At 40.7% G+C, this 12779-nt stretch overlaps 1 protein-coding gene across 4 annotated transcripts in view; it reads right to left on the bottom strand.

The window, feature by feature from the left end:
- The window catches only part of CAMK1D (calcium/calmodulin dependent protein kinase ID), a 219389-nt gene that overhangs the window by 33345 nt on the left and 173265 nt on the right, over positions 1-12779 (bottom strand). For all 4 annotated transcript variants that reach the window (XM_027460556.3, XM_027460549.3, XM_027460562.3 and 1 more), the window contains exon 5: positions 8520-8646. In XM_027460556.3, coding sequence (XP_027316357.1) covers positions 8520-8646 — 127 coding nt within the window. The remainder of the gene's footprint in view (positions 1-8519; positions 8647-12779) is intronic.

Raw genomic sequence — 12779 nt, 5'->3', positions numbered from 1 at the left:
CAAAACTAAGGTCAAAAGTGCCAGCAAGGAATGGAACAGAAAGTAGTAATGAGAAACTGAAAAGGCTTTCTGGTGCTTGGGCATAAGAGCTTAAAGAAGGGACTGAAGGGAAGACAGGGCAGATGAGGGAGGGCATTCAGGTTGTATTTCCACAAGGAGCAGAATGATGGAAAGGGTCAAGTCACAAGGGGGAGATATTATATAAAAAAGAAGAAAATTCAAGGGAATGTGGGTAAAGATACAGCTGGCAGACAGATTGAGAAGGCTTTGGAAGTGTGGGGATTGCCCCAGTCTGCAGCACAGGGTAAATGTAACCTCAGTCTTCAAGTCATCCAGCAATCTGGGATCATTGCATGCATAAGAAATTTAAATGATATTTCTGTTCATATATTGTTAATCTTATTACAGTATTGCAAAGTGGGAATGCCCCAACACCTATCCACTGCATGCTAAAGGAGGTTTCTTTCCACTGCCCCTAGCACGAAGGACTAGCACGATATGGTGAATGGCGCTGCGTCAGGCTGGCGGGTGGTCACTAGTGGGGTCCCTCAAGGCTCCATTTTAGGGCCGGTACTTTTCAATATTTTTATAAACGATCTGGATGTAGGAATAGAAGGTATTTTGAGCGAGTTTGCCGATGACACCAAACTTGGAGGAGTTGTGGACTTGAATGAGGGTGGAAAGGCCTTGCAGAGGGATCTGGATAGGTTGGAGAGCTGGGCGATCGCCAACCGCATGAAGTTCAATAAGAGCAAGTGCCAGGTCCTGCACCTGGGACGGGGAAACCCTGGCTGCACGTACAGACTGGGCGATGAGACGCTGGAGAGCAGCCTAGAAGAGAGGGATCTGGGGGTCGTGGTAGACAGCAAGTTCAATATGAGCCAGCAGTGTGCCCTGGCAGCCAGGAGGGCCAACCGTGTCCTGGGGTGCATCAAGCACGGCATCGCTAGTAGGTCGAGGGAGGTGATTGTCCCGCTCTACTCTGCGCTGGTGCGGCCTCACCTCGAGTACTGTGTGCAGTTCTGGGCACCACAGTATAAAAAGGACATGAAACTGTTGGAGAGTGTCCAGAGGAGGGCTACGAAGATGGTGAAAGGCCTGGAGGGGAAGACGTACGAGGAACGGCTGAGGGCACTGGGCCTGTTCAGCCTGGAGAAGAGGAGGCTGAGGGGAGACCTCATCGCAGTCTACAACTTCCTCGTAAGGGGGTGTCGAGAGGCAGGAGACCTTTTCTCCATTAACACCAGCGACAGGACCCGCGGGAACGGGGTTAAGCTGAGACAGGGGAAGTTTAGGCTTGACATCAGGAGGAAGTTCTTCACAGAGAGAGTGGTTGCACACTGGAACAGGCTCCCCAGGGAAGTGGTCACTGCATGGAGCCTGACTGAATTTAAGAAGAGATTGGACTGTGCGCTTAGTCACATGGTCTGAACTTTTGGGTAGACCTGTGCGGTGTCAAGAGTTGGACTTGATGATCCTGAAGGGTCCCTTCCAACTCAGGATATTCTATGATTCTATGATTCTATGACTCCTGACCCAGCACCGGGTGCTTGGCAAAAACCTGCACCCCAACTCCTGAGAAGCCCCTGACTCCCTCCAGGACATCGGAACAGTGCTGTAGTTTATCAAGACAAAGATAAAAATGTTCTTACTACAATAGTGGATGGAGCTGTGTGAATATAAAAGACATCTTCTGTTGCCACCCAAATGTAGTTCTATTCCCAGTGGCTGGGTGAGGGTTTGCCTGTCAGGTTGGTGCTAGTCAATCCAGTGGGAGTGAATTTGAAGAACTTGGGAAAAAAGAATGAAGCACTGGAGAGCCATCCCATTTGGCTTGTTATTGCCTCCCAGATGACTTGGCAAGCTGTTAGCATGTCAAATTTATATTTCTCTTGTTGCTCATTTAACAGTTGTTCCTCAAAGTCAATCAGGACAACCTTCCCAGACAATCTTTGCATCCCTTAACTTCACTTTCTTTCCTGGTTCACCAAAATTCAAGTCTTCTAAAAAGATTTTTTTTCTTCACAAATTTTTTATCAAATTGGGCTTGTAAGACTCAGCTCCTTTTTCTGTCCCATCCCTTGTGACTGAATTTTGTGACAAAGCATGCAGAAGAAGTGAATTCATTTTCCCTTGTGTTTAGGTTGTTATATGTCTTCCGACTCTCACATTCTTCCAAACTTCCAAAATTTCATTCACGTATCTCTTCTACCTTTGGCTGTCTGATCCTGTTTGCACCTTTTTCAAGACTGGTAAACATTATACATTCCATATCCCCCAAAGGAAACATTATGCAAATGGCTCTTGAACACCACAGATCCAAGTGAGCTCCTGACATTATACGGGTATGCCACATTAACATAACAGAAAACAAATCTGAGATGAGAGGATGTGAACTATATAAAGATTCTCTCTCTCTTAAACATCAAAGCTGTGTTGAAGCATTTCTGTCTGTCTTACAGGACTGAAGTGCGCCGATAACAGGCAATTGGTGCTGTGGATGGTGGCAGGTAAGGACACCACAGGATGAAGCCCAAGGCAAATGTAAGGCTATTACCTCACCTTTGGTAAACTTTGATGAAAAAAGTCAGAAGCTTTAAATAACTATTTTGAGGCCAATGGCTGTTTTTGTTTTTTATTCCAAAGAGCAAATATACAACAGAAGCAGAACATAGCCAAGCATCATCTGTGTCTGAGATGCAGAAAAGATGGAAATATTTAATGAGCTGAAAAACAAGTCAGAGAAGCCCTTAGAAATGAAAGTAGATCAGTGCCTGCAAAAGCAGGAAATGCAATGAAAAAAATCCAAGAGCTGACGGTGTTAGAGGATCAACACAGATGACTGAGGAGGCAAAACAGCAGTAAGGAGAATGGAAAAGTCAAAACTCCCATTTCTGGTGCCACGAAAACACCAGCTGAGCAGAAAGAAGACCTTCATTCTTTTGGAGCAGCCAAAGCAATCGGAAGGACAGGAAAACCAATTCTAAGTGAGTTATACCTTTCTTTGGATAATGAGGGCACTCCACTTCCAGGCCAGATGATCTGCTGATTTACAGTTAGGGGTGGGTTTTGTGCTTTTTTTCCTTTTTTTTTTTTTTTTTTCTTTCTTTCTTTTTTATTAAGAGAAAAATTTGAAGGCTTATTTAAAATTGAGGTTTTAAGAAAGGGTTCAGAATAAAGAAGTTTGGAATCCTTTCAGAGCACTGTACCACTACCCCCAGTGGGCACAGCTATGCTGATAAGCTCCCTAAAAATGCAGCTGCTGGATGCCAAAACCAGCAAGCCATGCTCTTGCAAAGAGCTCAACTGATGGGGATTGCTCTGATACTTTAAGCCTGTTGAACTAATTGTACAAGTGAGTCATGAGGGTGCCTGCTCTTCATACCAGCCACATACTTAAAAGTAGTTCTCCTTCACTCCCATGATGGTGCTACTCCCCGTAGATTTTGCTGTCTCACAAGAACTCAATCTAATGCTATTTTTTTCTGTGGTTTATATGGCTTCCCACAAGCTGCATGCCAGAAGGAATGATGCATTTTAACAAAGGGTGCTGGTTTTGAAGATTCCCCATAGGACTGACAAATCAGAATGCTGCCATAAATGTAGGATGAATAAAAAATAAAAATATTTAAATCTAGTTAAAATAATCAGGGACTTGCTTACATTGGGCAGGGACGCAGCTCAATTTGCCCTACAAAGGGGCCTTGTACAAGCCAAGGCTGGGAGTTCAGCTGGTAACTATTTAGTGCCAGTTTCCATCACGTAAGCAAGTCTCACAAGGAAAGGCGGGTACAAGGCGGCCATGAAATCCAAGAAAGAGGATGATTAACAGGCAGGGTTTGCAAGGGACACCATACAGAGCTGGTGTAAGCCCTGTAGTGTAAGATTCTTGAGGGTACCACCTTGAGAAGTCGGACAGAGGAACCCCACACCACTGAGCAGACAGCTGGTTGCAACAAGGCCTACTCGCTAGCCTCGAGCCAAAGATGGTGCAAGAGTAGCACGAACTCCACTGCTTCCATGCACAACGTCTTCTTCACAGTGCAAACAGGCTAAAAGGCATACAAAGCAGCTTTACCACAAGACCAGAGCCCCTCTTCCACTGACTCCTGAGATGAAAAGCACTTCTTTCCCTCTCTCACGCAGTCCTACAGAGTTCAGCTTGTCCTGGTTGACCAATACTTCGCAGTTTGGTGCTGTGTATTAATGACAGTGGGGTTTTGGTGTAGCCCTGCTGGTTTCATTTGCTCCAGTTGTCCCTTTTTCATGTTACTGAGTCAGATTGAAGGAGCCATCATGGGACATAACACAGCTACAGCCACACACCAGCACAGTCCATTTCAGGGAGCTGAGCAACTCCACTGTCACCAGCCTGTGCCTTGATGAGAGCAGTTCCCATGCTTTATTTTTACTTTATTACTCATGTTACTGCCTAAACAATTCCTGGGGTTGCTTTTTGCTAATAAGTATATTCCAAAGGCTTATTGAATATTTTCAAACCTTTTATTCAAAGGATACTGAGTAAGTCAAAAGTAAACATGGAAATCTGTTGTTTACTTAAGTGCTTCAGTCGTGCACAGGGCTAAGAGAAATGGCTTTGATAAGATCTGGAACTTCTACTGGATTTCTGTCGGAGCTAAAAGGTGTGAGATGACCTTTCCTAAAGGCACTACCGAGAATAAAAACAGCAAGTGAGGTGGGGTGTACAGAGATCAATCACAAATTTGGGGTCCGTCCCAATCCTTATAACAGTGAAATATAAATAAATTTTACTTAAAGTTGCTTTGGACCCCTGAGCAAAAATTTTAAATCTCAGCAGGATTAAGATATTAGCCAGCCACAAACACAGTTAATAATTCAGTGTCTCTGCAAATGGAGATGAGAATGCTGAGATGGAGTTTCTAACATATTTTCCAAACTTTCCAGTGTTCCTAAGTACCTTGTGAGTCTAAGTTCCATCTGCAAAAGTAACTAAAGCTTTTCAGAGACCAACTCTCACAGAAAGTAAGTCAGTGAGACCTACTTCCCAAATAACCAAAATCCCTTTAGAGAAATTTGCTGAGTGACTGGAGAGTCAGTGAGCGTCCAACTTGACATACCTCAAGGACAACTCATTTTCACACAGGTTTTGAAAACTTCCTCCATCAAAGTCAATCTCTTTTAAATGGTCTCAAGCCAAGCAGCCCAAATCTGTGATGTTTAAAATGGCATATCACTAATGGCTTATACAGGTCTTGCCCATAATCACACAGATCACTCAGGGGCTTTGGAAAATACCACTTCTACTCCATTCTAGAAGAGGTGAGAAGCATGCAAGCCAATCCACACATAATTTGCAATAAGATGCATCACAGAAGCTACCTTATTTTACCTAGTTTAGGTTGTTATCTAAAAGTTGGGTGTCCAGTCCCAGCTCATCACCTGGACTCCCCCCATAAGAAATGGAAGGACATAAGAGTGTTAAGCAGGTAAGAAAATGGAAGACCTTCTTATTAGAAAAGGTTGTATTATCAGACCCAAAGTAAACATTTAGATTTATATCTTAATAAACATGCTCCAACTAAGTCTAATTGGGTTAAATTATTGTATTTTCAGCATAGGACAATAATCTTCAACAAGTCTCCTAAAAGAATAAAGTCTCTGAACTCTTGACAGTAATTTAATCTGTAAGGCAGAGCCTTAAAAGCCAAGCCAATGTGCTCATTCATTACTGGTTATGCACATTTTAGACATTCTCCAATTCAATAAGATACAATTCAATTTTCAGAAGGAAAACTGATATTTCTTAAGAAGCTTAATTATAATTACACCCTTCCTTATTTGATGAATTTCTGAACCACATAGACAGGAATTTAGTGTCTCAGATACCACCATTCTTTAGAGCTAAAACTAAGAAAAGCTGAGTTAAAAATTGAGATGCAGGGAGTTGAAAGTATACCTTACTCAGGAAAATTAGACAGAAATGGCAGCGGGCCTTGCATGCTTGCAAATGTGAAGGGCAGCAGACCTGAGTTAGAATCAAGTCTGCTACAAAGTCAGAAGCTTGTGCAGCATTTTGCACAGCAGGATCCGACTGGATCCATTTCCATTTCAGGAGGTGAAGTATAAAGAGTAGTAAATGTTAATGACTTCTTAACTGAGTCCTGGTGCCTTTGGCATGTGATATATGCCTATTTCCAACCCTCCCCTCCTCCCCCCCAGGATTTTAAAAGCAAATTAAACTGACAAAAATAAGTAATTTCTCACTAAATCTTAGAAAATGGAATGTCCTATATATCTTTAAAGAAAAATGTTAGGAATTATGTTGTAAGCTGTGGATCCTTGAGTGTTACTTCAAAGCTAGGTGGAATATCTTGGAAACAAACAAACAAGCAAACAAACAAACAAAAAAACACCCTCAACAAAAAGAGTTGGTAGAAAGGTGTGGGGTTTGACTGTATTTTTGTTGTGCCATTAGGGAGAAGGTCTGTTGGGCATTAAGCAAGTGCAGCAAATTGGAGTGAGGCTGGAAGGCATGAATGCTTTCAGTTGCAGACAAATTGCAGACTGTATGCAGAAGATGTGTAATCAGGTGTAACAGTAACAGAGGCCCATTTGTGGGCATCATAGTGGTGACTGACAAAAATTTTCGGTGCTTGGAAAATGTTGTCTGGGCAACTAATTACTTTAAAAAAAAAAAAAAAGCAGCAGTAAAAGGAGCTGTCTCCTGTGGAAAAAGGAAAAGGAATAGAACAAATATTTTAAGAGGTTTTCTTTGTGAGAGGAGAAAAACTCCTGTCAGCACTTCTGAAATAAGTGGCCATGACCTCTTGCACTGTGATGAGTGAATTCTGTGCTCAGTAAGGTAATGCGGGACCTGGAGGCACTTGTGTACATATCAGCATCCAGATCATGAGTAATGAAAGCTCTCAAACATCTCTCCAAGTGCTACAATTCATGTCACGTGCTCTGAGAGTTTCCTTTCCAAAGCAGCAAGTTTTCTTATATAAATGGATATACTGAGAAGCCATATGAGATCACACAGTGCCAGAGCAGAATTACACTCCCTCATTTTCATCAGTGCTTCAACAAATATCATCTTAACTTCCATGAGTCTCGCAGACTTATTTTAGTCAGTGCCCATTTCAGAGCAAAATAAAACATGTTAATTAAAGAGAAAAGAGCTGACAGTAAAAATGATGAAAATTGCTGTCTAAGCTCTGTTCCTGCTAGGCCTTTGTAAGAAGATTTCCAGTCCGATGTCATTACACAAGACAGTTATGTACAGAGTGCATCCTGACTCATATATCTTAAAATAAAAAAACTATGGCCTGATAGCTTCGCAATGGGAAACATTTTTTTCTGACGTTATCAGGACAAAGTGTGCCTGTGCAGCATAAAGATAATTGCTGGAAAAAAAGATGTTCCTGGGACAAATCTGGATCTCCGTGTCATAACCACATAATCTGTTTGGGTTCTCATACAAGGATATCATTGGAGGTATGAAAATGGAGGTGAGGTGGTAGCTGCAAAGCAAAAGGAGACTCTCTTTGATGCTTAGAAAACATAAGGTCTTTCCTACTGGAAAGAAAAAAATAAATAAAAAAATCCTTTGGGAAGGAATTGTTTTACTTTCATGTATTTAACCGTGGATAAATCCCAGAGATTAATGTCCCTGTCCCTTCCCATGGCAGGGGGGTTGGAGTTAGATGATCTTTAAGTCCCTTCCAACCCAAACTATTCTGTGATTCTAAGATTAATTTTACCCCCTCACTGGCTGTCTAGGTATTGTAAGAAACACTAGCTTGCTGGATGTCCAGTGCATGAAGTGAACCTTTCAGTGTTTCCTCAAACAGACCCTGTCATCACCTGCCACATATTTTTCATATTCAGTTGCATATTAGGATGCTGGTAAGTGTGCTCCTAATCAGTAGCCTGGTACAATCACTTCTGAATGGACAAAATATTGAACTATATATGTGATTGGAAATAAATTGATACCACCAAGAAAGGTTCATGGGTCTAAAAAGCTTTTACATATTATATCAAAGAGACAGTAACTTAGTGGGGCTGAACATGTCTGAATAATTGTAGCTCTTTCGTTTTACTGTCTTCTGTCAGGGGAATCTGCGACACACTATTCTTTGTGATTAAAATTATATGCTACATTATGGGAAGCGTCTGGGTTTTATAGGTGTTTGCAGAATCAAGGTATTTAACTACATTCTTCACATGTTTTTAATTTAGGTACAAGCAGATGCTTTAAGAAAAATCCTTTTGTAAAGAAATGAAAGCTAATCCCACAAACCCTGAGCTGGACTGCAAAATTGGAACTCAAGAGAGAAGAGTACACAGGACACAACACCAGCAACTTCTGAAATCTGTAGATCTAGAAAACACCTGTAAAATCTCCTGTGCACTACATATTGGTACTAGAAAAGAAGTTTGTTTGTTTGTTTGTTTGTAACCACCTTGATTTTCACCATGCTTCTGTATTGTAGCTGGGAGGAATGGATGGACGGTATAACCAAACCTCTTACCAACATAGCCAGGAGTCCCGCAGGCTGTGGACATCACATCTCCTTTGCCCTCCATCTTTGACAATCCAAAGTCACTGATCATGATTTTTGACTCTTCATCCTGGCTGTAGTAAAGCAGGTTCTCAGGCTAGAAAGAAGAATAAGCAAAGTGGGGTTTGAATGTATAAATCCAGTAACAGCACGTGTTGGCCTAATGCTTCATGTTCAATACAATCCTTAGTTATACCATACACTAACATCATTCAGTCCCCATAAATCCTACAGATTTGTTCATACAATCCATATGGAGAACCTCTCCAGACTTCTTTGTGGTGACTTATGGGAGAAGCCGAAACCTTGAGCTTTGAGTAACTTGTCTGTCATCATGTACTTCTCCTTTGGCACCCCAAATATGAACAAATCCTTATCTCTTACTCGGGAGGTGTGTTCAACATGCCAAAAGAAAAGAAAAAAGAGGAAAAATTTAAAAAAAAAAAAAAGAGGGAAAAGAAAATAAAAAAGAAAGAAAAGGAAAGAGAAAATAAAAGAAAAAAAGAAATGAAAAAGGAAAACAGTAGATGTGAAGACAATTTTAACATTTTTTCCATTGGACATCAATGGTTATGAAAGAGGAAATGCCTTTAGAGTTAACATAGTTGTACAAAGATGTTTTAAAACTGAGCACAGTGACTTGTTTATGCTGAGATAAAACAAGACCCACTCCACAAAGACCCGGTGGTTTACATCAGTATAAGTAAACTGGAATGCCCAACCAACTTCCATGTACCAATGTGCTAGTTCTCCATTCATACATTGTGAATATCCTACAGCAAACCTCTCACTAGGTGCTGTGAGAGCACAATTTTGGGGGCTTTTCCCCTGCTTAACATCTGGACTTGCAAAAATGTTCAGCCTCTGCTGGCACCCTTACAGCCTGGCGGTAACAGCAAGGCATCACACTGCATGGTATCCATCATTTTTATCGAGTCTTTATTGATAAAAATGATGGATACCCAATGCTTCAACATAACCCTGGTGTGGACTTCTTGCCTAGAAGCTGGTACAAACACCTACGCACATGCATTTTGTCTATCAGCCCGTTGTGTGCTTCAGCTGTGAGTTTCCAGAAAATGGCAACAAGCAGCTGGGGCCATGCAACATCATTAAATTCCTTGGGACACATCCAAGCTTGGATGTATGAGGAGGAGCAATCACGTTGCAGCAGCGTTGGCATCTGTCTTCTCTTCTCCCTCACCATAACCTCCTTCTCTGGAAAAAGGGGTATGAAATGAAGGGGGCAGACATGGCCTCCAACCTACTCTGAGGTTCCTGTTCAACCTCAAGCAGAAGTTAAAGCACTTTCTGACTGCCTGGTCGCAGCATAAAGCCACATAATGATGGCTTCATCCATGTGACATGATGACGATGGAGGATTTACAAGTTAAGGGAAAGCTGCAGCCACAGCTGTGAACCAGCTGGGACTGAGGCAAAAAGGGAAATAACTGCTCATAGAAATAAAAATAATTATAGAGTGATAGCATTAATGTTTTTTTCTTATACCTCATAAGTCCTGTGCATTAGCTGGCCTTTATATGCCTTCCTGATCAACCAGCAGCCCTTTTCCAAACTCATGCCATCCCTTGAGCCCTCCACTACAAGTTTTTCTCTTTGTGCTCTCCCTGATGCCTCCAGCCAGTGAAAACCCTACCGGTTCCAAAATGCAGGCAGCAATTCCAAATTGTAGAACTAAACAGAAAATCAATGTCTCTGGTATTGATCAGCTGAAGGGCTGGTAGAGTTGGTATTAAGGGAAAAACAACTATTTCCTCATTATTTCCACTGACTCATCTCAGGTTCCCCATTAACTCATGTTTACCAAAGCCCAGAAACCCACCCATTTGAAACTTAAATTTCTTTTAATACCTGTTTAAATCAATTCCACTTTTTATAAAATGAGCTGGTTAATTCCAAAAGCATTAACAAGATGGCTTTGTACCAAGCAGAACTGGTCCAGCTTTTCACTCCTTTTGCCAATGCTGGACTTCACTGGACTTCATCTGCTGCCATCTCTTGTTAGCTTCTGCTACTTTGTTGAGATTAGAGACTTGGAGCACAGATCTGCTTCTCCTAACTACAGCAAGTACTATTTTGGTGTATGAATAACACATAATTGCAATAAATAATTGTTACAGATATTTCAAGGATTGTATTTTTACAGAGTGGATTCTTTCCCAGAGTTTCATTTGGGGAGATCACAGTTTGAAACCTGCAGTTATCTTGAAATTTTGAAACCACAAAAAGCCTTATTCCATTCCTATTTTTGCCATCATGGAAAGTTTGCATTAACAGAAATTTCACAGCAGGTGTTCCTCATATAGCATATTTTATGAGTCATTTTAACAACAGATATGCTACTGACAAACACTTGCAAACAAAAAGAAAGAAAAAGAAAAGAGCTAGCCTTTGCCCCAAAATACTGCTGGAGAATGATATTCGTTTGATCTAAATTCATCATGTCCCTAAATAAACTCTTGAAGCAATTTGAAAATTAATCCACTTTCCATTTCCAAATATTTTATGTTTTATTATGGGAACTTTTAATAAGATTAATCTGTTTTAAAATAAGAGATACCATTCTCTGACTCTGTGACTCTGTGATTCCAAGAGCTACAGCATCCCCTTAAAAGACAGATAGGAAGAGTAGAGTTCATACAGAGGAATATCTGAATTAAGACTAGACCTTCCACCAAAGTCTCCCACGGCAAAAAGAGGTCTGAAGTTACTTCTTGCAAAATGAATTTGGGAGAAAGTTGGACATTAAATAACTAAACAACACTTCAATACTGAAGCACTGAGGAACTCTAGTAAAAAGAGAATGTTTTAATGTCTTTCAGAGTAAAAGCTGGAAATGAAAGGGAAATATGGACAGCACTTGATGGCTGTGGGAGACTGAAGAAGAGTAACTGGTGTCTCCTTGAAACAACCAACCAACCAAGGAACCAACCAAGAAAAATATAAAACAAACCAACCAAACAAAAACCTCCTAAACATTATTTGTGACTTTTAGGACTAAACTGCACAATGCCAAAGCAGAAACACTGATTTGGGGAACATTATTTTCCTCCATGCATTTTTCTTTAAAATGCGTGGCCCATGATTCACATCAGCAGAGGGAAAATCATGCATTGAATTTTTCCCAAATTAAGGCCAGGGCTGTCTGGCTTGGGCTCTGCTCCACCTTAGAGAGCTGTGCTGCTGATGGCCACAGTGGTAACGGGCTCTGCTTTGGCCCTGCTGCCTCACAGTTTGGAATAAGCCCAGGATTTGTTATTTTACCCCAAGCAGCATTTCTTATCAGCACTAGTTCTGAAGGAGATAAAAAAGCAAATAAATAATGTCTCTCATCACTATGATTTTTCATCTATCTTAAGGCAAAATGATGAGGTCACGTTCCAGGCACTCCAGATTTCACTAAGAGGATGTGCCAAAACTGCCAACTTGCAGTTTAATACCGGACTGCAATAGGAAATAAAATAATAACTTTGAAATAAATTTAATTAAAATTGCATTTAAATATTTTTAAAAAGAAAGACTTCTTTGTGGCTCATGACAACTTTAATATTCATTCAGCCTTTATATAATTTGACCTGTTTTGCTAAATTCCACTGTCATTATGTGAGGACAGTTCAAGACTACAGCATCAACATTCAAGGCAACTCCTGGTTCTAGCATCCTCCAAAGCAAAAGCAGTGGTGTTGTTTTATTTACAGAATTTTTAGTTTAATTTTTAGCTGTCTTTTGACATGTGTATATTTTACAAATGCCTACTGTTAATTTATTAGTTAAGATGGCTAAAACCAGGAAGTTTTAGCTGTGTATTATGAAATCCAGGCCTTTCTGTTTATCTTAATGACATTTTGAGATATGAAGAGAAAACAAAACAGAAATAATCTTTGCTTGTTTGTATGTTGTTTGTTTGTTTGTTGCTGGTGATGGTTTTTACCAGCAAAGCTGAGGATTTCTGATGTGATAACATGGCATAGCTGGAAGAACGATTATCTTAAAATCACACTGTCACAAAATGCTCCTTAGAAGAATCCTTGCTGTGAAAAGTGTCTCCAGAAACATTGGACTAAATAGTACGATAGGAAAGTGTTCAACTTTCCCACACAATATCTAGCTATTAATTATTTGTAAGTAAAATAAACATAGCACAGCAAATCTACAAGATAGCGTGCAGCAGTAAACACATCCCAGCTGAGTGTCTTGTCTTAATGTAAT

Source organism: Anas platyrhynchos, chromosome 1 (genome assembly GCF_047663525.1).
Source record: "Anas platyrhynchos isolate ZD024472 breed Pekin duck chromosome 1, IASCAAS_PekinDuck_T2T, whole genome shotgun sequence".
In the NCBI taxonomy this organism is placed as follows: domain Eukaryota; kingdom Metazoa; phylum Chordata; class Aves; order Anseriformes; family Anatidae; genus Anas; species Anas platyrhynchos.
Note: the sequence above shows the minus strand (reverse complement) of the source record. Positions and strands in the feature narration are given on the sequence as shown.